At 41.5% G+C, this 24,780-nt stretch overlaps 1 protein-coding gene across 9 annotated transcripts in view; it reads left to right on the forward strand.

Annotated features, from left to right (window-relative positions):
- Positions 1–24,780, forward strand: part of ADD1 (adducin 1) — a 96,593-nt gene that overhangs the window by 58,146 nt on the left and 13,667 nt on the right. For 8 of the 9 annotated variants that reach the window (XM_085849301.1, XM_085849297.1, XM_085849300.1 and 5 more), the window contains 9 exons: positions 3,787–3,936; positions 4,702–4,845; positions 6,667–6,765; positions 9,420–9,584; positions 9,694–10,005; positions 20,123–20,230; positions 20,444–20,533; positions 21,461–21,614; positions 21,713–21,814. In XM_085849301.1, coding sequence (XP_085705427.1) covers positions 3,787–3,936; positions 4,702–4,845; positions 6,667–6,765; positions 9,420–9,584; positions 9,694–10,005; positions 20,123–20,230; positions 20,444–20,533; positions 21,461–21,614; positions 21,713–21,814 — 1,324 coding nt within the window. The remainder of the gene's footprint in view (positions 1–3,786; positions 3,937–4,701; positions 4,846–6,666; positions 6,766–9,419; positions 9,585–9,693; positions 10,006–20,122; positions 20,231–20,443; positions 20,534–21,460; positions 21,615–21,712; positions 21,815–24,780) is intronic. The other variant, XM_085849298.1, reaches the window with a different exon arrangement.

Below are 24,780 nucleotides of genomic sequence, written 5' to 3' on the forward strand. Positions count from 1 at the left end.
GCAGTTGAGTATTTGAGGAGGTGGAGTGAAGAGATGGAGGTGAGAGGGCAGTGGAGGGAGGCAGGTTGGTGGATGAGAGGGGGGCAACTTAGAGAAGGAAGAGTGAGGGGGATGAAAGGTGAGGGGGGAATTTTTGAAAGAGGTGAGAGGGAGGCTTGGAGGGAGAAAAGTGGGATGGTTGCTTTGAGAGTGAGAGTGAGGGGTGAGGGGGGTGAGTTGGCACTGAAGTTGGAAAAAAAGAATGGTTGATGGAAAGCGAGCATCCATGGCAAACTGTGGTTTTTAAAAGTTTTTGGTCAGAGATGCGATTTAACACAATTCTTGATGGTTGCAATGAAGGCGAATTCAGAGCATGGAGAGAATAAGCGCTGTAATAGTTGGATTTTTTAGGCAAGGAATGAAGGAGAGGTCGAAATGAGAGCAGTCTGTTAAAATAGCAGAAGAGTAGTGCATTGTGAAACAGTAAAGAGTACCACATGTGTGAGAGAGGAAGATGAAGCATTATAAGATCGTTTTTGTTGTTAATATTAATGTATGAGAGAGTTCAACAGATTAGGTCATGGAAGTGTAAAAAAAAAAAAAAAAAAAAAATCGAGGAAGACGAGGAGGAAGTTTAGAGGAAGAAGAAGTAGCAGAATCGGGAGAAGGTGAGCGTGTTGTTGTTGTTGTTGTTGGGGTTTTTTTTTTTTTTTTTTTTTTTTTTTTGAGATAAGAAAGAGATTAGTTGGGAGAATGGGGGATGTTTGGAAAGTGGGGAGGATGAAAATTGAAGGTAATGGGGAGGATAGAAATTGAAGGTAATGGGGAGAAAAAACAAACAAACAAACAAAAAAAAAACGATCGAACACCAAGTGGAACCGGTAGGCCTCAAGCCTAGGACTAGGCCTCAAACACCAGGTAAGAACGTCGACATAAATACTCACAAAATAGCACGATTTTTGAAACAAAACCGAACTAGGAACACACATTAACATGTAGGTGAGAAAATTAAACAGTTAAAACGGGACAAATAACAACCGGAACTTAACTTTGAGAATGTCAGCAGGGAGCCCCGAAGGAGACCTCTTGCCGCTCAAAACCGGAACCGGAAGTCACTTATTGTAATATGCCACTGGAGGTCAAAATGTCACGCAATGCTTGGTTTTTGAATTCTTCAGCGAGGCCGCCTCCCAAATGAATATTCCCAGGTTAATATGCATGATCTCGGACTACATTAACTGTCACACGTTGTTTATAGTATTAAGTAAACATACAGACAATATCCACAATCCATATTTGTAGCAATTGATGATCTTGTAGGAGTGGATGCAACTTGAAATGAATTTATAAGTCCCTTGTATGTATATACATAGGTGCAGTTGTGTGAACTTGCTGTCTGTTGCAGTTTTTAGTGCATGTTTTCATCATCAGGGATCGTCCATCGATGTTCTTGGGTTCTGACAACTTTTGTCAGCCATGCCAGCATACCGAGGCCTGAGTGCGTGGCTTGCTGTTGTATAGCTACAGCCTGCTCGGCTACACGAGGACTGCTGACAGTGGCAGGCACTCAGTTCTACAAGTGCTTGTGGTGCTGCACAGGCTGTAAGATACGATTCACGATTTCGCAGTCACGTTCAGCAGCAGGTGGCAGATTCTGTGGAGGCTGCAGTGTTTTCGATACGTCTACCTGGTAGTTTGCTCGTTTCATATGTTGTTGTAGGCTGTCTGATGTAGGGAGGAAACCTTCATTTTTTTGGTCCTTTCTCACAGAAGAGCCAATTCCTCACATCGTCTGTTGTACTTCCAGCCTTCCTATTTGTTGTGTCGAGTGTACATATGAAACTCTCACATGCTTCTGCAGTACTACTACTCGTTTTTGGTTTCCACACTGTGCCAGATTGGCCTGGTGCTCTTGATTGCCAAACAATACATTGATCACTTTCTTTTTGTCGATTCTTGACTGAGTTGTTGGAGTCACAACCTGTCGGTGCATGAAATCCTGGCAAGGCCTTGCACAGCTGTGTTCCTATTTCCCCTGCCAGATCCTGTGCAGAGGTATATACCTAACTTTGTATTTTACTCCTGTGTGGAAACACAGCTCCTGGCGGTTGAGGCCACTGTAGTGAGTGGCACAGCGGACGGTAACGTCTGTGTCTGGTGACTGAATTACATTCTTCTTGTGCACACGCGATGCATGTTGTGCATGTCATAATAGTCCATCTGCCTCCTCGTGATCAGATTTCAGGTCTTCACAATGTCGCTTGGTCACTGGAACTGATGTCTGAACATTTTTGAAGCCACCATTGAGGACAAGTTGCTGACCTTCAGGCAGGCTATCTTCACCTCTTCGGCATCAGCTCTTTATTTGTCATGAAGCCTCCCCCTTGTAGGATAAGGATAGGCTTATACGTGTTGTAGGGTTTGTTTGTACAATTGAAGACCTCAGTGGAAGAAGTACTTTAGTCACATTTTTGGGGTAAAGTGAGTTGGAACCAGGAACTCCATCTATAGCATTGTAACAATCCATATCTGGAATAATTTTGCATAAGTACTTCTTGTGACTTAAGTACTTTCACTCGGGTCTTCAATCAGTGCCTGCAGTTTTTAATGGTACCTCAGAGTTAAAATGACGTCGTCATTTTTTTTTTGGGGGGGGGGGACCATTTTATCCCTAGATGGCCCTCAAAAATTTTCAAATGCAAATCATCTTTAAATTTCAAGTCAATGGGATGAAAATTGAGGATTTTAGAAATACCACCCTAGTTGTTGACTTTAGGCCTATGTTGACCTTTTGGTCTTTGCTGACCTCAAATATAATTGACTGGTTGAATCCAGTGACCTGAAATATAAATCATCTTCAAATTTCAAGTCAATCGGATGAAAATTGACAATGTTAGAAACACCACCGTAGTTGTTGACCTTTGCCCTATGTTGACCTTTTGACATCAAAAATAATCGGCTTCTTGCTTATGACAAACTCGACCATATGGTGAAGTTTCGTGAAGATTGGTTTAAAATTGTGACCTGCAGGTGACACAGACAGACAGACAGACAATAACAAAATTGACTGACCAATAGACTTGAAAAATCTTTGATTTTGCAAGAAACAAACGGACCCAAACGCAATCAATACCTTCTTGTTCGGCAAGGGGAACAATATGTTTTTATGCAGAGACTTGAATCCAAATATACTTCCTCGGGTTGGGGGGGGGTGACCAGTGAGGGGCACAGTTAGTGAGGAAAGTATATAGGAATGGCCACGTGGAGTGATTCCACCACCAGTGCAGGAATTGTCTTGTCAGAGCGGAGGAGACTATAACCAGGGAATGCCCAGAAGAGTGCAGGACGTCCAGCAAAAGGAATGTTTCCGTGAGACGTACAGTAGGGAGGGTGAAGCACTCACCAAGGAGTGATTCACTCTTGAGACTTTCTTCTGTTTGATTCTGTTGTTCGCTACCATCAAAAGTACATGTTATCTTCACACGTATGTTTTCCACCACCCCACCCTCCCCCTCTCTTTTATTTCCGTTCCAACCAACCAATCATTTTCTTTTCCTTTGTTTTTTTTTGTTCTTCATTTTTGCTTGCTACATACAGTAAGTCCTCGATTTACATTGTTTTTGCCTGATGACGTCTTTTCCAGAAGTGCACCCCCAATGTAAATAGAGGACTTGCGGTCGTTGAAAACCTATTAATTATTTGATATAATTGGGTTTTCAAAAGCTCCATGTTAACGTAATGTAAAAGTAAGCGAGCTCAAGTCTTAATATCTTAATGGAGAACATACCTGGATGCTTTTACACACAGGTGAAGATAAACCTTCAAGGTGATTTGCTGGACAAAGGAAGTACCAACCTGGGTGTGAACAAAGCTGGGTACTTGCTGCATACGGCCATCCACTCATTTCGTCCTGACATCTCCTGCATCATCCATGTGCACACACACGCCGGTGCCGCGGTAAGCTCTGCATCTCTCAAGCACTGGAAATAATTTAGCTCACTTCTACGAGCATTGCTTTGTGTCTCTTGCTCGAAGAGTCCTTATTACCTCCGAAGGTGGATGGAGGTTATGATTTCACCCCTGTCTGTCTGTCTGTCTGTCTGATATCGCAAAAAGTTGTGGACGGATTTGGACGAAATTTGGTGAAGTTGGGTGTGTGGCAAGGACGAAATGATTTGATTTTGGTGAAGATCTGGATACGGATATGGAGACTAGAATTTTAAAAGTGATTCTTCACCATTGAGCAATCGCACCAAAGATGACATATAGCACGACAATTGCAAACGTTTTGGATGTATTCGGACGAAACTTGGAAGAGCTGATTAGGTGCATGTAGAGGATGAACTGGTTCAATTTTGGTGAAGATCCGAATCTGGATCTGAATACGACAATTATTTAATTTTTAAAGTGATTCTTCACAATTGAGAGATTGGGTCAAAAATGGTATAGTACTGTGTAGCATGACATTTCAAAAATGTAATGGGCTCGATATGTTCTCGTGGATCAGGCATTACACGGCAGAGGTATGTGCTCTACCGAGTGCCCTTCTCGTTGAAATCATATTTTGTCTTCGTGATGATACCTGAAGGCAGAAACATGCATCCAAGACTGAACCTGAAAAGTCCAGCTTGTTGTTTCCTTTAGAGTTGTTTTTGGTAACCTATGAAGAAATGTATTTATTCTCCACCTCAACCCTTTCTTTGCCTCCTAATGTGAGTGCAGGTATCTGCAATGAAGTGTGGCTTATTGCCAATATCACAGGAGTCTGTTATGATCGGGGAAATTGCCCACCATGACTACGAGGGAGTCTTAGTCGATGAAGAAGAGAAGACTCGCTTGCAGAAAAGTCTTGGCCCATCGGCCATGGTCAGCCAGTTTACTTTGTCATTTTGCTTCGCGTCATAAATTGCAATTTAAAATGTTGTTGGCATGACAGCATGGGTGACAGCTCGAGGAACACTTTTGCGGATATGATGCCGTGCAGGGGTTTTGATTCATTTTCTTTGTGTCATCGAGGTGGGAGGTTTTGTTGACAATATTTTAAAAAGTGTGAATATAGAAGATGATGCATTGTTTCAAATATGCATTTTTATGAAATCGCAGCAATGGATAACGAACATATAATACACAAAAAAATTGTAAATGTGTAAATAAAAATAATAAAAAGTACCAACTGGAGACTTCAGCGAACACCTTACCCCCATGCAGTCTTGAGAAAAATGACGAGCTCTTGCTTTGCGTTTCCGAGCACAATCTATATTAGCTTCATGAACTCCGAACTACAGGCGCGATGGTAACCATGCGAAGCCGCTGGGTCAAACGGGGAACAGTCCAGAGCTGAACCTCCTGCCAACTCTTCTTGGAGAAACTGACGATTTTGGAACGATCCTTGAGAAAGAAAAAAAAAACTACACAAAACAAACAGATATTTTGGATAAATTTAGCTCTGTCTTTGCATCATTAGGCACCGCCATTTTTGTCTGAATCTCACTGTTACTCCGCCCTCAGAGTGCGCGGCAAATTTGATTGGTTGAGACGGCGTAAAGCTTTGCTCAAGTACTGCTAAACTGTGGGTTTTTGGAAGTGCAAACAAGGCAATTTGAGTTCTACACTATTAAAATAGGTATATAATTACATTGAAATGAAATAAAAGTTTTAAAGGCTGGAGGAAAAGAAAAGAAGAAAAGCCCACTGGATCGGAAGTTTAATGCTGCCGACGCACCTTCTTTCACACCACCTGATTTAACACGTTACATTCTTTCTTCGTTTCTGTTGTTTGCGTCTCTTTTATGATGTCGCTGAAAACAGTAAGTTTCCTGTTTGGACTGATTTTCAATTTTGTTAGACAAAGCAGACAGAGGGGAGGGGGGTGGGGGTGATCCCTTACTCTGTGCGCATGCGTGATCGGGATGAGACTCCGTACAATTTGCCGTATTCAGAGCCACTTTACTGCTATAACTGCAGATTTGTGTTCTGCAGTGTTCAAAATATAAAATTCAATTGAAATAAAGTCGTTCCTCAATCATTGACCGGCGTCTGTCAGACAGACAGAGAGTGAACCAATTGCTTAACCCCACTTTGTGCTCCACATATGGATTAAAAAGCATTCCTTATTATGAGTGCCAACCTCTCAATTTCGAAAGCACTCCGATGTTGTATATGTATAGTGATCCTAAAAGCATTTACAACAGCAAATTTTTTTTCTTGTTTTCATCCATTTTGAAAGGGGGGTAGACAAAGGATGACGACGTCAACACGTTTTCTTGAGTTCCCATGTAAGAATCGGAAGATTTGTGGTGTTTAAGGCAAAGATGATAACGTCTTGCAATATTAAATGCCGGTTTGAAACTCGTATGGCATCTCCTTTACCTCCTTGCTGCAGCTGCTCCAGTACAGAGCGACATTAATCTGAACGATTGCACTCGAGTGCATGTCTTGTGTCTCATGAGTTATGTTTGCACATTGCGTCATTTATGGTCCTTGCCTTGGAGAGTTGCATTGATCGTAACGTAAGGCACTCATACAGGAGTTATGACTCTGGAGAGCCGAGAGTAACTAAATGGTGATGAAACTTGTGGCTTGAACATTTTGGGTCCTCGTTTTGGCCAAAATGTGAGGACTCTGAGTTGAATCTCAGGTCATTGTCAGGATATGTTTCGCCTCTGATCCCGATTTAATTGCCGGCAGGTAATGATTCTACGGAATCATGGCTTGGTGGCGCTGGGCCGTAGCATTGAGGAAGCCTTCCTGAAAATATACCAACTTGTGTATGCCTGTGAGATCCAGGTAAATCTTCACTGTCTGCAACTATGACATTGGTTTCTGTATTGTCTACGGTAAGGGTATTTATCTATTGTGCACTTGCCTTCGCCATTGTTAAAGCTGCCGTTTTGATTCCAGGTTGTTTAGCGCTTTGTGGTCTTGCAATCCCCCACAAATCTGTATTCCGAAAGAGGTTTCATTTTGAAGAAGTTTTAATTGCAAAAAATATGTGGATGTTGATGTAGTACGTGTAGTGTGTGCACTTCCTGGCCAAAGGAGCTCGTTTTCGAGTACCGGGTCTCATTTCTGCTTTGTACCTGATTTAAACGATGCTATTCCTCTTACGAGGCTTCCTATTCTTTGCTTTATGGAATCGTTTTTGTGCGACGATTGATGGGTTTGTGTTTACATTTTGGCATGACACATTGAGAGCACACTGTTGGAAACCGTTTGCAAGTATCTTGAATTTCCATTCTTTCCTCTGCGTAGTTTACTTTGGGTTTACAGGGTTCTCTCACATCGTTCAAATTTCGATTTTCCAAATACGGGACGTTGTTTTCATTCGTCACTTCATTGTGGTTATTCTCTTGGCCATTCTCTTTCTTTCACGATGCTCTAAAACAATCAATGCATTCATTATTTATCACTTGTTGCTATCAAGGAATTTACGTCCTGACAGTTGTGAGTGACAATATAAGTTTGTTTTTTTGGGGGGGAGAAGGGGCAAGAGATTATGGATTATATCCCTAACCCCGCTCTCCCACAATCTTTTGACTAATTTTGATTTCTGCGATTCCCTGTTATTGAGAAGAGAACAAAAACACAAAAACATTGTTTTGGCTGGGATTGGTGAATCTTTAAGGTTGTTCCAGGTGATCACTAGAAACTATCTCCTCATTTAATAGCATAACTTGCAGCATGCTGATGTAACATGGACATTGGACAACTAGAACGGCACTCGTTGGAGTGCATACCTCTACGAGGCTGAGCAGTATGCGTTTTGTATCCCACTGATAAGCCAGATCTGCATCAGGACCTTAATAGTAATAGTCCATCCATCCATTGGGACCATACTCTGTGCAGAGCGTTGGAGCTGCCTAAGCAGTCTCCTTGGCTATTGGGCACAATCCTGGACAGGTCGCCACTCCGACGCAGGATACCAGCAAGCTGGCACTCATTTTGTCGACCTCAGAAGGATGACAGACTGAGTTAACTCCACCTGGTATTAATTCAACAGCCAAGCAGGATTTGAACTTGTGACCCGTGGATCCCAAGCCCACCACCCGAACCATTAAGTCAACACCAGGCATACAGCCATAGTAATCGTGAGTTTATTATTATATTCAGTGTATGTGATGTGCACATACAGTGAGAAGTACTTTGACAGTGCGTGCTTAAACATTCCCAAATCGAAATTGGCTTGTTCTTGTCACCGACCCAACTCATCCACCAAATTTTGTCATAACTCAACCACAATGTTTAGAGATATCTTGCTATTTATCATGTTTGGCCCTATCTCTCAATGGTGAAGAATCACAAAAAGAAAAAAAAAAACCATTCAGAGAATACTTACCCTGCGCACTCTTGAGGACTTGGTACAAGCCAACTCTTCTGTTTTGTTTGTTTTTTTTTTCTGTTTTTTTTCTTCTTCTTTGATACAATATGGTGCCAGATCAGTGATCGATGATGTCACTTTGATCAAAATATATTTCCCATGGGTAGTTGATCAATTGGTTATAAAGTTTTGCATTGATTGGTTAATGGTTTCAACAATTGCAGGGATTTTTTTTTCATACTGACCGGATTGAGCATTGCACTTGTCGAATTATGACGTCATAATGAAGGAACCGATGACATCATCATTAACGTATCTTATTCTCCATGTGGAGTAAGGACTTGACAATGAGCCATGCTTCAATTTTTTCCATGGAGCAGTTTTGGAGATGTGGAAGTGCAGAGTTGTTGGTTTTTTTTCTCCAAGACGGCGTCATAATTATGACTTAAAACTTAATGCAGGAGGAGGTGCACCTATTTGGAAAATTTTGTGTCATCACTTCACCCCGCTTTTCGCTTCGCAAGCGCAGGATAATAACTCTAAGATCCGGATTCGGATAGTCACCAAAATGAATCGATTCGTCCTTGTCACACACCCAACCCATCCACCAAGTTTATTTATTTATTTATTTATTTTCTGAATCGGTCCATAACTTTTGACATATCCTGCTCACAGGCAAACGGTGATGAGTGCATCACCTCCGTCGACCTTTGGTGGTGGAGGTAATAATTGATTTAAAATTTTGTTCATTAAGCTCAGTTTATTTGTTATTTATATTTTAATCCAGTGGTACCAATGTAAACAGTGTATTGTCACAGTGTCATCTGCAGGTCTCCCACTCCTGAAACCACAAACTGTTTTGTGGTTAATTATAATTTCCACAATAATTTGTTTTTTTTTATTGTTATCAACACAACCTTTGTGTGGCCTGTTAATTGGTAACTCTGGTTTGAGGTTTCTCATGTTTCGATCTAAAATCCTGAGCTTAATGTTTAAGACTTGGTTTTCAAAAGTTCTTCGATTGTGAAGCCGTATTACCAATGCACTTGTTGCAGCGAGAGTTGTTTTTATTGTTTGTTTTCATGTGACGTGCTAGTTGTGCTCATCATGTATGCTGTTATAGGTTCGCACACTGGCGAGCGCTGGTGGAGTGGAGAACGTGCAACTACTAGACAAAGAGAAGTTGTTCTCTCGTACAGTCGGAGTCAATGTTGCCATGAATAGCCAGAACACCTATGGGGTTGGTGAGCAAGAGTTTGAAAGCTTAATGAGAATGATGGACAACATGGTGAGGTTTACTCTGGAGTCTACTTATCTCTTGTTCATTGTTCTTTTACCTGACTGTCACACACTCACTCTCTCTCTCCCATTCCATTGTTGTTTTTTTTTTTTCCCAGGGATACCGTACAGGTTACCCATATCGTAACCCAATTGTGCGGGATCGGGTACGTGCACGTGGTGAGGTCGAGGTGCCTCCCTCTGCGACGGGCTTTATTCTCGACGACGAGCCAGGCCCTCGCTCGCCATTACGGCATCTCGCCGTTGCTAGGCAGCAGCGTGAGCGGGCTCGCTGGCTACATTCGCCCAATGCATACATGCGTGTCGACGCCGGCGAGAGCGATGGTGGCACCAAGACCAAGGTGTGGCTGCCAAGTCGGCCCAGTGCCGCCCATCCCGCCGGCGTGCCCAGCTGTTTCACAAACTGCTTGGTCTGTTCCTCTTTCTCTTCTCTTCTCTTCTCTCTCGCTTCTTCACACTCCCTGTAATTATATATTTTTTTTGGTTTCCTCTTGCGTGAGCAGGACTTCACAACTCTACGATCTATGGCGTCCAAAGAACTGTAACGTCAGTTGGAAATTGTCTGAGGTTTTTGGTCAGAATTGCAGGACCACTTTTACACCTCTGCAAAACTTTGAAGAATTATTAATTTTATTGCATAAAAACGGTGGTATTGAGAGTTGGCAAATATGTTATTAGCCTGACATCTACAATTGCTGGAGGAATGAAAAATACTTTATGACGATTTATAACCCTCTTGATGTTATTTAACATACAATTATGCTTTCAGACTCCAAATTTATTCATCATTGTCGATGCTTTCAAAATGAACGGTAGGCTTAATATCGAAGACTGTCAGGTATGAAAATTGCATCATCATTGAATATTTGTCCAAGAAAGACGTGGAAATGCTATATAGTGTCGTGAATTTTTAGATCCTCGTGGAGGATCTCGAAGTCTTGCGTTGTTGTTCTTGTGGACTTTATTGTTTCACAGCCTACAGTTTTCATCGAAACTTCCTGAAACTTGGCGTATATATGTAAAAATACCCTGTGCAGACAGTAACCATCTCCGATTTTGAAAATTCCTCCTAGAAAAAAAGTTGTGACGTCAAAACATCTCCGCTAATGGAAATCGCCTAAAAAATTATCTCCGAAACTAGGCAAGCTTTTTGAATTCTGTTTGCGGGAATCGAACAGAGTATTAGCAGAGATGAATTACTGCACATATGATACATCACTATGATGTCATCAATTTTTATGACGTCATTCCTATTTTTTGACATTTTATGTTTTTTGTTTCATTTGTGTCACAGCCTACAGTTTTCATCAAAACTTCCTGAAACTTGGCGTATATATGTAAAAAATACCCTGCGCAGACAGTAACCATCTCCGATTTTGAAAATTCCTCCTAGAAAAAAGTTATGACGTCAAAATATCTCCGCTAATGGAAATCGCCTAAAAAAAAAAATCTCCGAAACTAGGCAAGCTTTTTGAATTCTGTTTGCGGGAATCGAACGGGGCATTAGCAGAGATTAATTACCGCACATATGATACATCACTATGACGTCATGTCAATTTTTATGACGTCATTCCTATTTTTTGACATTTTTTGTTATTTGTTTCACATCTACAGTTTTCATCGAAACTTCCTGAAACTTGCCGTATATATGTAAAAATACCCTGCGCAGACAGTAACCATCTCCGATTTTGAAAATTCCTCCTAGAAAAAAAGTTATGACGTCAAAATATCTCCGCTAATGGAAATCGCCTAAAAAATTCTCAAACTGGGCAAGCTTTTTGAATTCTGTTTGTTGGAATCGGACAGGGCATTAGCAGAGATGAATTACCGCACATATGATACATCACTATGACGTCATATCAATTTTTATGACGTCATTCCTATTTTTTGACATTTTTTGTTTCACAACCCAGAGTTTTCATCGGATCTTCGTGAAACTTGCCATGTATATGCAGAAAGCTCACGCGCAGGCAGTAACCATCTCCGATTTTGGAAATTCTTCCTAGAAAAAAAGTTGACATAATATCGCCGCTAATGGAAATCACCTATACCATTCTCTCCGAAACTCGTCAAGCTGTTTGAATTTTGTTTGCGGGAATCAAGCTGGGCATTAGCACAGATAATTTATCCTAAACCTGATACATCACAATGATGTCATATTCGTTTTTATGACGTCATCATTAAGAGGACGAGGATCTTAGCTCATTCGAGCTTGTTTCTTTTAATTTTAATTTTAATATTTTTCTTGCGATACCTTTTCTTGTCCAAGAGTCAAGAGTTAGGCCAATGAGTTTAAAGTAGGAAGATATAGGGTTCAAAGATGATCCCGGGAGGGTTATGAATACTACACCATGTGATGGAAATTATTATTCTTCTGACTGGAGAGCAACTACTCACCGAATTGCTGGTGCATTGGACATTTTAAACACCACCGTAAAAAATGTCCCTCAGCAACCACCTGGTTTATGAAAAAGGTGTCTATATAAGGGGTTTCCCAAATGGCGACATGGCAAGAGTCATGGTGTTTATTTAAGATGGATTTTACCGCAGAAAAATAATGCATTGTACAGTAGTCCGTTGTGCATGACGTTAAAATGGCCAAGAAATGCTGGGTTATTGACTTTCTAGGTTCCAAATCCAAAGTAAACTGGAAAGCATTTCAGAATGTAAAGTCCGTCCACTGTGTACTCAAACTGAACTTGACGAAAACAACGGGAAAAAAAAATCGTAAATTTTATTAGTGTTCCACATATTGTCATAATGAAGATTTGTTGAAAATTATATGACAACTCAGATGGTAAAACATTTCTGGCCTGGACTGACATGCTCCAGCTTAAATGGAAAATAAATAAACAAACACGGAAGCAATAAAAAAAAAAAAACCAAAAAAAACAAACAAACCCGGCCCTTTGATATTTTGACCCAATTATTTTTTTATTACTCTCCATATTTTCATCACAAAAGTTTGTTGAAAATTTGATGACAAAAGCTCAAATGCTTAAAAAGTTTTGGCCTGGACAGATCGACATACATACATACATACATACATACACAAGCGATGGGAAAGCCCCATCTCCCGCTGTGTAGGGTACGGGCTAATCATCTATTAACACGTCTTTGAGGACAAGGGTGAAGTCATGAATAGTGTAGAATAATAATTTAAAAAAATTAGTAGAAGAATTGCCTCCACAATGAATCTCGTTGAATATAATGATATTGATTTTGACTTGTGTCTGGTTATTTTGTTGTTCAGGCTCAAAACAGTTTGCCAACCTTAATCAATTAATGGACAGTTGAATGGAATATTTTTTTTTCACATTCCTCGAAGTAATGAATTTTCCTGCACATTGTAATATTTATGGTGAATCCAGCTTTGAGCAAGTTTGTAATTTTGAAAGGGACTTTTTTTTTTCTTTTTTTTTACGTTGGCGTGTTACAGTAACTTCAAAAAGTAATTGTCCATTGCCACTTGCTCGAAGCAGAGTTTGCTTTATCTCTTGATGACACACTTCCATCCAACACATGTTCCTTGCTCACGTGAGGACCCGAGTCCCTCAAGCAATGATGCTCCCCGACTTGGCTTTTTGCACACTTTCCTTTTTTTGCTGTGGCATACGGTTTGCGGGGATCACTGTGTGACCGAAAGCATCCCTGCATTTATGGCCCATTCGGACGTTTCCAGCCAAAGGCGAGTCAAGTATCGATCTTATCAGGGTTCTTCTCAAAGTTTGAAGCCGACGGTGCACCACCACCGCATTTATTCTCAGCACCTGAGCCACATTTTGGATAAAGTACGGTACCAACTAAATTGTACATTTATGTTGAGATGACTTGTTCGCGAGCATAGGTAGATGTTTTAAACCAGAATGCACATTATGAGTATCCATTCTGGGGCCGACGGGTAAAATCTGTCTGAGTTTGTAGGACCAACTGAACACACGTTGCCCCCATGCAGGTAGAACGTATCCAATCAACAAAGATAAAGTGGTTTTGAATATATATATATTTTTTTTCTTTAAAGAAGAATCATGCATTATGGTTAAATTGCATCACCAGTTCAAATCTGGTATCTCTGTATTGAAACAAAACCACACCAAAAATCTGCAAACGCAGGGTCTACTTATCGGACTAATCAGGCGATATGTTTTGGAGAATTTTTGAATTGGGAGAGTGAAGGTTAACGCTTTTTCATTGCAGTGGTGGGAGAGAGGATGACTGTTTTCAGAGTATTATTTGACTGCTTTGCAAACGTTATACAGCTTTTAGCCTTTTGTTCATTGCCCTTTATCTTGCTTTTTCCTTTTCTTCTTTTTCTTCTTCTCCTTCCTTTTTCCACCACCTATCTTTTCATCTGTGGTGTCATCTTTTGTGACAGCGTGATGTCAGCGTGATGGGGAGGGTGTGAGTGATGATGGATCCTCTTATCGTCCACGAATAGGAGACTACTTTGCACCATTGTTCGATGTTCTTTTTGGCTAATTTTTTTTCCTCATTCCCACGATGAAATATTTCTTTGTTTTACTTTTTAAAGTATTAAAAACGACTTTGACAAATGCATAATGTTCTAGTAATGAACACAGAACGCTTCGATAACTTATAGATAAGTTATACCAACGATTGTTTATCGTGTTTTGTCGTCCACAACCTATGCCCAAGGATAGTCTAGCGTATGCATAGCGTAATAATTCCCAGGCACGTTATTCATAGGTTATAAATAAGTCACGGGTACCCTAAACATTACTTTGATGTGTTTCGACGTAAGAGGAACTTTCAAGTAGCGTGTTGCGAAGTGTGAACAACGTTCGTGTAGCGTGCTTACAAAACGTTACTCGTAGGTTAGAAATACGTTTCGGGTACGCGAATGTTACCTCTACTTGTTTCAACTTATGAGTAACATACAATTAACGTGTCTCAACGATCGCATAGCGTGCCTACAACTTATGGCCAGCGTCGCGGAACGTGTGAGCCAAACGCCGAGTACGTCGTAAAATTTCAAGCATGCAAAATTTTTTGGACAACCAAAAAGTACAACGTTTTAAACCAGCGTAATATGACCTATAGTAGTGTTTTTCAATGTGCACCTAACGTACCCATAATGTATTCGACATGTGCCAGCGTTTTAGACAAATTTTTCATAAATCGGCATACGCTGGCTAAATCGTCAAGGTGTGACAACCCCTTTAGGTTTTCTGCCAACGGTAAGCTTTTATTCCCTCGATATCAAATCTCTGTCCACTCTGATTCCTCATGAGGAGGGGTTTGGGGCACTCTTTGTATCACCTTGTCAAATAACCAAGCGTCGAAACTCTTCCTTTCAACCAAAGTTGTTCTCGCTCCTAATTGCTTTTCGTTTTTGATGAATTCCACAAGTAAACTAATGGGGTCACTCCGGGCACCAAAATGAGTCCCAACTTTTCAAACCTTTGTTTGTTTTGGGGTTTTTCTTTTTCTGGTTCTTTAGAACAACACATTTTTGTTAACTTTGATGTTCCCACACGAAAATCTTTTGGCCACTGCTTAGATGACGAAAGCTTGACCAGTTAGTCGATATTGCTAATTCCTTTTGTTGTCCTCAATTTCAACTGGGAGATTTTGGCCACTTCTTTCACTTTTCTCGACATTATTGTTTCAGTCTAAGGCAACAGCCCACCCACCACTGTCGATTATAAGCCTAAGGCTCTTTTTCTCTGAAGGGAAAATGCTCTACTTCAGCTGTGCCTCGTTTCTCACGGTGGTTAACATGCTTTTCACTTTCAATTGATAAAATCAGGTTTTAAGATCAGTATAAGTTCTCTTACAAGGAAGTTTAACGTAACAGGAGGTCATCAGGCTCGTCAAGCGTGCGCAATGGTTGCCAATCTACGTCTTTGGTATGACTCGGCCAGCGTTCGAACCATCGACCTCCCAGACTCGGATCGGATGATCTTACCATTATGTCACCGAGTCTGGGTAGAATGACATGCTGCACTGGCGATGTCCAGGTCCTTATAAAATATCCATGGAAGCCATACAAGAGCTTGCTTTCCGAGGCAACTACATGTCCAAAGCTGGAGAATATTTTGAAAAGTAATTTTTATATCCTTTTTGCAATATCCTTGCAAGTTTATTTGTAAACACTTCGAAAATGTCTTTCAATCCAGCCAAATATTACATCTCACTTTCCCTCCGAAAGGATCGTATGGCAAACCCTCCTATCTACTTTCTTAACGATCTTCTTGAGGAAGTTCAATCGCTCAAACTCCTGGGTCTCGCTTTCGGCCATGATTTTTCTTGGGCAAACCATATTTCAAAGTTGGCCTCCAAAGACGGTTGCTGACTGAGCATCCCGTTTCATCCAAAGTCCTTCCTTGGCACACCTGAACTATCCACCAAGAAGGACTTCATCCACAGCTTGATGGAGTACTGCTCTCCCCTTTGGGCTCACTCCCTTGCCTCACGTCTTGCTAAGCTTGATGCCATGGAAACGAAGGCCTTCAAGATTATCGGAATCTCCCGCGATGAAGCTGATTCTATCGGCTTATCACTTCGCCATCACAGACAAGTTAGTGGCCTCTGTCATTTCCCGCCTCCTTTCTGGTCTTTCACACCTTGCTCTACCCGTGCTTTGTCCCGCTAGCCCCCCCCCCCTTTTCCAGGTATCTGCAGGGCACACATGGTCCACCATAAATCCCCTTCTGGTGAAACTACCTAAATCCAGGATCACTACTCACCACTCATTTGTTCCTCTTTTTCCCTACCTGTGGAATCAACATCCACATCCTCTTCAATCTCATTATTTCCTCCATGTCTTCAAGATGGCTGTTCTCCACCATCTCAGATCATCCTCAATCCAAAACCATGATAACACCTCATTAACCCCCTCCTCACCTATCCTCCTCTCCATTCCAAGCCAACCTCCTTCCAAATTTAACTTTACCTTCCTGAGAGTTCTCTTCTGTATCCATCCTATCCACCCCATGCATCCTCCCCTTCATTCCTCCACACACACATTATTTGTCCAGGTCTCCGATATTGTTCTTCAACTCTGCCGTTGGTGTTTCTCCCTTTCTACCATTCCTTTTGTCCTATTACGTCCTGATTTGTCCAGTTCTTGGTCTTCCACGAGTCTCAACTCTGTACACACAAAAAACGAAAAACAAAAGGTCCAAGTTGAATGTGAACCACTCGTCACAATGACCATAAGAGGTTTGCGATTTCCACTGTATAAGTATGTCTGGTTGTGGTATACATGACAACAATCATCACTTTCCTCCATCCACCTTGCCAATATTATTCTAACAACATCATCTCTCGAGCTTCATCGACCAGTTACTTATCCTCAAGTTCCCTCTGAAGGCTTGGTTCAAAACTTTAATCTTCAAAAAAGAAACTTTTACAATTCGCCTCTAAATTCTTGTAATAATATTTGCAAATTTGAATTGCATTTTCCCTGGAAATCATGAAAAATGCAGCAACAGTGCTCATCCTCGGTGTGTATTTGAAGCCGACCGTCCGTATTCCTAAGTGTTGGAGCCGAGTCACTCCTTCCTGCCTTTCTTTGTTATAATCAATAAAACTGCTTCCTAAACTAAAGTGTGCAAAGATTAAATCTCAGCAGGAAGGAGTGATATCAGTCGTGATACAAGTTCTGGCTGTTAAGACTTGGGTCGCTGTCGATGAGCGTAAGCAGGGGTTGGTGGCCTACTTTGTTGCATTTTTGTTTTTAATGATTCATCCCGTGTAACATCTTGTTAAATGGGATGATTTAATGTTGTGTTTTTGTTTTAAATGTTGTTTAAAAATTATTTTTTTTAAAAAAATCAAACCTTGACACTCCACTCGACTCGCCTTTTCCTCATTGCCGTTCTTTCAAAACCTGGGAAGAACCCTGATCATGAATGTTAAAAGGAGGAAAGAATGGTTCCCAAAACTCCATCTCTTCCTAATCCTTAATTCTTTAAAGACCGAAGCATGAGGTGGCATCCTTTTTTTGACACGTCCACGACGCGCCAGAACCCTTGTGAAATGTAACATAAAGATTGCGCTGATCGCTACAAAGTGACAATTTGAATCCTGCCCGTTATTTGGGATGGTTTCGGCACCTACAGTTGCTCTGATGTGCATGTTTAGCATAACTAGGCCCTTGGTGCCAGAGAGGGTCGTGACTTTAATGTCGGGTCAGGGATTGGGAGGTGAAACGTGCTTAGCTTTCTTTTGGCATGGAAAGAACGGGTTTGCTTATGCATTGAATTCCTGAAGCTGAAATCCCTTTCCTCTGCTATTGTTTTGCGTTCACCCAACTTCGGGCGATTCATTTTGTTGATGATAGTCATAATGAAGCAGATGATTTAAGACGGTCTTTGTTTCACACCGTGCTGACGTCTTGTTTTTCTCTGTTCTGCCTTCCCTGCCATTGCCATTCCAAATGTGGTATGGAGGCGGTAAGTGCATCGTTTGCAAAGGTCACTACGGCAGTAGAGACCATTTCCTTTTGGCCATCATCTGTTTGCCTGAATATACTGGATATGTAGAATGGGATGACTTGTGTAAATACTTTCCGACAGCATGATGTCTTGAAGGCAACTAAAGGAATTTTTTGTGGTTAATATTGTGCTTTGTACACCATGTAGAAGAAATCCCTTTTTTGCCTCCAAGTTTGTTAATAATTTAAATGTTGGGGTTGGAGGAATATGGGGTGAAAAGGGGGGTGGGGGGCGTGGGTGATCGATCAGCTTTCAGATTTCTTCATTTTCTGATATTTGACGTTTATTTGATATTATTTTAGGCTGATAGCATGGCTGAGAGGTACGCACACTCGCCTCCAAGCTGTCTAGCCTGGGTTTGAATCCCGACCCAGCTATAAACCGTCATCCCGGTTTCTCCGGCAGGGTGATGAATCTGTGCATGTGTGCTGTCCCTCGGATGGACGTTAAACTGGGTGTCCTATCTGCCGGCATCGGTTGGTCGCCGTTAAACTCGTTCATGAAAGACTTGGGCCAAGCTTCCCCCTGGTCAGCCCCACAAGAACGTTGGAATAATTGTGGCCGTTAAAAAAACGAAGTCGGTTTGAGATTATTTCAAAGCAATATTTTAAATACTTGAATGCTTTCACTTTTCCCCCCAATTTTAATTGAATAGAAAGAAGCTTAAACTTGCAGGATTCTCAGAAGCTTCTACAAGTTTGTTCTTAAATCCCAATTTCATTTGTGTCCTGATGATATCACCACCCACCAAATAATTTGAGCAGCTTTTCATCAGAGATCAGATTTTTATTTGACAACTTTTAAGTTTTATATTTGGTTAAAATAAGTGCATGACATGCCTTTTCAAACTGTCAGCTGACTCGTCTCTTTATGCCATTCTTTCATAGAGCCCGTCTCTAATGTCCTCCCAAGGCCTCCGACACCACGTAGGGAACAGAATAGAGAAGATGCTCAAAGCACGGTCCCATTGAATTTAGCAAGTTTGGTTAAACACGTGACCGATCGAGTAGGAGATGTTAATTTTGACACATTTGGTATTTTGTGCGACGGTAAGTGCTACAAGGAGATCTCGATCGATCTCTGGATACAGATCACACTTCACTTGTCAACGTCTGTGCAACGTCGATGTGAGAGTTATGAATGAGAGTGAAGTTAAAAGTACTGGGCTGCAAATCGATGAAATCGGTGGTGACTTTATTATTTATTTTTGCTTTTGAATATACAGCAATTTGGAACTTTAATTTAATAGGGCGACACATCCTTGTTTTGAGAAAATCAAGAAATCGGGGGGGAAAAATTCCAGAAATCTGATCATGATTGCCGCCAGACACGACCCTGACGCTACCAGGTGACGATGTAGATGACATCCTTTTGACACTGATTCGCTTTCAAATTTTCACTCGTTCATCGGCGATTGCAAAGCGCCATTTTAAATTTCAATAATCCGCTCTGCCTGCAATGATCTCATCGCTCACATCGATCGGTTCTGAAGTACCTGAGCCAAACGCGCATAAAGAACGAACCATTATGATAATAATCGAAAAGCTTGCAATCGTTCAAAAAACAACAAAAAAAACCTGAACGCTCTGCCGGCTAGTTTGGCTGCCTGGTGGGCAAGGGTCATGTTCAGCATTTGACCAATTGGTCTTCATTTGGGACTGTGTGGATCACTGTTAAGTATCCTTTGAAGAGGGAAAGGGCATCACATCACTGAAATGAGCAGCTGGTGAGACTTCACGTCGTTTCTATCGTTACCGCTTCTGATGAAGCTGCTTGCCCTGGATCCTGATCATATATGAAATATGAAGTTGTTCTCGAGCCTGCACTTAGCCATTTACCTCATACGTCACCATTGCATTGATAATTTCGTTTGTGTGTAATGGTATTTATTTCGGGCACAGCGTTCGGCCTAACTCCAGTGGCCTGCATTGACACAGCGGTGTCGTTGGAATATGAATATGCCTGAATGACTAAAAATGAACATGAAAGATAACGTTGATTTCTCATCTTCCTTGCACTACATGTTTCTCTCCTCTCCTCTGACCCCTTATTAATAAAAAAATAGTGGATGAAGGCCGATGAGGTTCCAAAGGCGGCTTCAAAAGTCGATGACGCCAACCAGTTTGTACCATTGAACACGGACCCTCGAGAAGTGCTCCAGGCCCGGAACAAGGTAATTGTCGTGAAGGGGGATGACGCACAAAAGATGAAAAGTTAACTTTATATTTTTAATTGCATTCACATGATTAAGAAGTTGATTGGCTGAAAAGTCTCTATGTGTAGAAAATGCTTTGTTGAAGTTCCACATCACATGCCCAAGGATTGTTGAACTTCTAAACTACGAATGTTCTTCCCCTCTGTCCAACCCTCTCCTTGCACCCTTCAGATTCGAGAGAATTTCTTGCAGGATACCAAGTCCGCCGGTCCACAATCTCAAGTCCTGACAGGTGCCGTCATTGAAAGACCACAGGGTCAGGTATAAAACACATTTTTCCTGCTCTCGTGGTAGCCTTCACACTTAAAGGTAGAAACGAAAAGGGAAATTATTGCTTTGGTCCAATGTAGGAGGGAAACCTACGAGGTCTGACAAAGTTCCAGGACTGATGTGTTTTTTTTTTTTCTCGACAGGTGGTAGCACTGGCTTGGGTTTCGTAATTGGACATGCATCGTGATCTTCCTGTCAGTACTGTGTTAGCCATTGTATCGATTAGCTATGTTTTACAGCCATGCTGATGTTTTGTTAAAATGTTTTGTTAAAATTATAACTGTTGCAATCGTATTCTGAAGATGAACGACGACAAATTTATGGAACGGAGAATCATCAGGTTTTTCAGAAAACGAAACAAAAGTGCCACAGACATTTTTGACAAGTTGTAGCCGGTGTACTTGGAAGACGCATTGTTGAGACCACGTGTGTTTGAGTGGGCCAAGAGGTTTGCGGAAGGGAAATGGACGTGAATGATAATGTGTAGTTGGGATGCCCATTGATTGCTAAAATGTCAAAAGGGTGAGAATGTTGGTCCGATCTGACAGACGTCCGAAACTCCAAAACAATTATTTTGTATCAATAGAAGGGATCCAGAGAGCCTTGATCAGTGAGTTAAATGTCCTTTGAGACGACAACCTCCAAGGGTACTTTGAAGCATGGTAGCGACGTTGACAAGCGTGTATCGACTCCTCGGGAGATTACTTTGAAGGTGACCACGGAACATAATTGGTGTGTTTACCATAAAATGTTCAATTGCTTCAATCCTGAACTTTATTGGTGGACCTCGTATGTCTGCTGTAGCAATAATGACTGCATTGTTAGCCCGTTGGCAATGCCACGTCAAAGGTTTCTGCCTGTAATCCTGTCTGTTGTGTCATCTGCGTTGTCATTGCTTACCTTCTTGGCCGGTCACAGGGTGAAGTCCTGGCTGCCTCCAAGGCGATTATTGTTAAAGAATTCCAAACGGACGTGAAGCTTACTGCACCGCCCAATCCATTTCGCACATTGTCGGAGCGTGAGATGGAGGAGTACTACCGTGATGTAGAACGGAAGCGCAACCCAGAGGCTGGTATGAGCAGCAAGACCGCATAGTAACCCGACGCTGTTTGAGGAACTGTGTGAGCATCTCATCTTAAACGCTTGTTGTATTAAACGCTTTTCTTACAGAACTAGTTGATGGTGTAGACAGTCAGCTCGAAGAGGATGAAAAGAACCAAGATGAACCCGATGTACCGACGCCACCCGCCACACCACCCTGCCAGCCTGAAGGTTTGTGTGCACGTTATCAAGAGACCACTGTCGGTCTCGATCGATCTTGTTAATTCCTTTCAATCTGCCCTTGATTCAGGTCACTTTTCTCGCATTAATGCTTAAATTGAAGGCAACAGCCTGGCCACTGCCATCGATTATAGGCCTCGTGCTCTTTCGCTCTGTGGTTGGGATTGGATCATCTGAAAGAAATTGGAAGCAGGAACGCACATATTACATGAAAGGTCGAGGGTCACACTTATTTTACTGGACATTATTGGTGAATTTATTTTATTCATTTATCATTCTGCCATCACAAGTGGTTATTGAAATTGATGTTAACTACCAATGGTGAAATATTGCATGTTTTGACATTGCATGTCATGTTCACTCCCAAAGAGAATGTACCTGAGTTTCTATACTGTTGGGCCGACCAAAAAAAGAAACATTATTTGTGTGTCAGTGATGTGACTTGCATTTGATGAAGAACTGTTGAAAATGAAGGACTTAGCAAATATTTAAAAAAAAAAAACTTGTCATGGAACTCATTCCACCAGTTACAGGACCTTGGAGTACTTTGTTACGCCTGTAGACCCATCAATTATAATGCTGATTATGTTTCTAAACTTTTCTGGTGTTCTTAGTCACATGGTATAGCAGGCCACATTCTCTGCCTTAAGGCCCGGTCACACCTTGACGTTTTAGCCAACGTATGCCGATTTTTGAATTTTTTTTCTAAAACGCTGGCACACGTTGAATACGTTATGGGTAAGTTTTGATAACATTGAGAGCACGCTGAAAAACACTGCCATACGTCGTTGTACGTTGGCTTTAAACGTTGTACTTTTTGGTTGTCCTCAAATTTTTTCATGCTTGAAATTTCACGACGTATGCCGGCGTATGACTCACACGTTCCGCTACGCTGGCCACAAGTTGTATACACGGTCTGCGATCGTTGACAGACGTCAACACATGCTACTTGTAAGTTAATCATAAGTTGAGACACGCCGAGGTAATGTTTAGAGTACCCGAAACATATTTCTAACCTATGATTAACGTGTTGTTGGCACGTTACGCGAGCGTTGCCACACATCGACAGATGTTACTTTTAAGTTACTCATAGGCTGAAAGACGTCGGTATAATGGATCGTCCTTGCGTCAGCGTCCACGGCCATGGCCAGGACACTTATTTGCAGCATTCTTCAAACTTTTCTTCGGCATGACGAGGATGTTCACACTTCGATGTCTAGCTTGGCTATGATTCCAATTGTCCATCGGCAGCGTCTATTTAAAATAGTCGAGTTTGAGCGTTTTAACACGTTTAGAAGAAACGCTTCAAATTTCAAAACCCCAGCGTCAAAAAACAAAGGAGAGTGACAGCAATTTAAATCGTTCATTGTAAACAATGAAAATAGCTGAGTGGTACCGTTTAAAAGTCGTTGAGTGTAAAAAAAAAAATCCAATTGTTGAGCGCAAGTGTCTACTTTCAATAGTGGAGATGCAGCCATTTAAATCATTGAGTGGCAGCCTATGAATAGCAAACCTGACGTCACCGGCAAAGATAAACTGCCACACTATATGGATAAGTTAGGCTATCGTTGGGCATAGTTTGTGAACGCCGGCTTCACGATAATTATTCGTTGGAATATCGTATCTATAAGTAATCAAAGCGCTCTATGCACATTTTAGTTCATTGTGCATTTGTCCAACCCGTTATGAATAGACCTAAATCGTAAAAACAAGCTATAGCTCATTGTTGAAAAAGCCCCATAAAAAATTAGCCGCGAAGAACTTCGAACAATGGTGAAAAGATGTCTCCTACCCGTGGACACGCGGACGCAAGGACGATCCATCATAACCCACACCCTCCCCCTCACACTCACCTACTACTGCCAACATGAACAAACTACGACTAATACTAATACTAATACTGATACTGATACTGTTACTGCTGACATGGACATCGACTCAAAAAGGACTCGAAAACACTGTTGGGTTCCCCTTTTATGAGCAGCATTTTTATATACCAATTCCCAAAACCGCTGGGAACACGTCTTTAGATGGCAGTTGTAAGTTAGAAACACGTTATTTTTTTTTTTTTGTCGACTGGAAGACGTCATTGGAATACGTCTACATACGTCGATGTGTGTTGGGACTACGTAAAGAATTGGTTCAAAGCACGTCAAACATAAATTAGAAATAAGTTTCGCGTAAAAAAGACATTACCGCGACGTGTTTCGACTTCTGAGTAGCTTATAAGTAGCGTTTGTGGACGTGTGTAAGCGTCCACATATCGTGTGTAAAACTTATCCCCATCGCATGCGGAACGTGTGTCATACGCCGAGTACGTTGTAAAATTTTGAACATGTTTAAAATTTCTTGACGTACTCTACTTACTACGACGTATGATAGCGTACTTTAGCGTTCTACTCACGTATACCAAACTTACTCATACCGTATTTGACGTGCCCCAACGTTTTAGACATTTTTCTTAGGTCGGCATACGCTGGCAAGATCGCCAAGGTGTGACCGCGATGTTGACACTTCCATTTCTACGGCAGTTATGATTCGAATCGTTGTGCGTCAGCCTTTTAATAGGCTACGTCACGACATCGTCGGCGATGCGTGCAACGCGCTATGCCTAAGTTAGACTATCGTTGGGCATCGGTTGTGTAGGCCGACAACAGGTTCAGCATTCGTTGGTATAAGTTATCTTTTACACAACGAAACGTTCTGTGTCTGTTACTAATGCGTTATACATAAGACCAAGTCGCTATGAATACGTCCGAATCTTTAAAAAAAACATCAAAAGTTCAACGTAAGCCAGTGCTTTACATACATTTTAATACGTTGCCATCGCTGGCTAAAACGTCAAGGTGTGACCGGGCCTTTAAATTAGGGCCTCATGTTCTTAATTGGCACACTTCCCCTATTCAAAATTTTGATATTTTTTGCCATCTCATATCTTCCCCCATCCAAAATCTTGA

Source organism: Eptatretus burgeri, chromosome 12 (genome assembly GCF_056783735.1).
Source record: "Eptatretus burgeri isolate ZD-2024b chromosome 12, Ebu_testis_v1, whole genome shotgun sequence".
NCBI classification, from domain to species: Eukaryota; Metazoa; Chordata; class Myxini; order Myxiniformes; family Myxinidae; genus Eptatretus; species Eptatretus burgeri.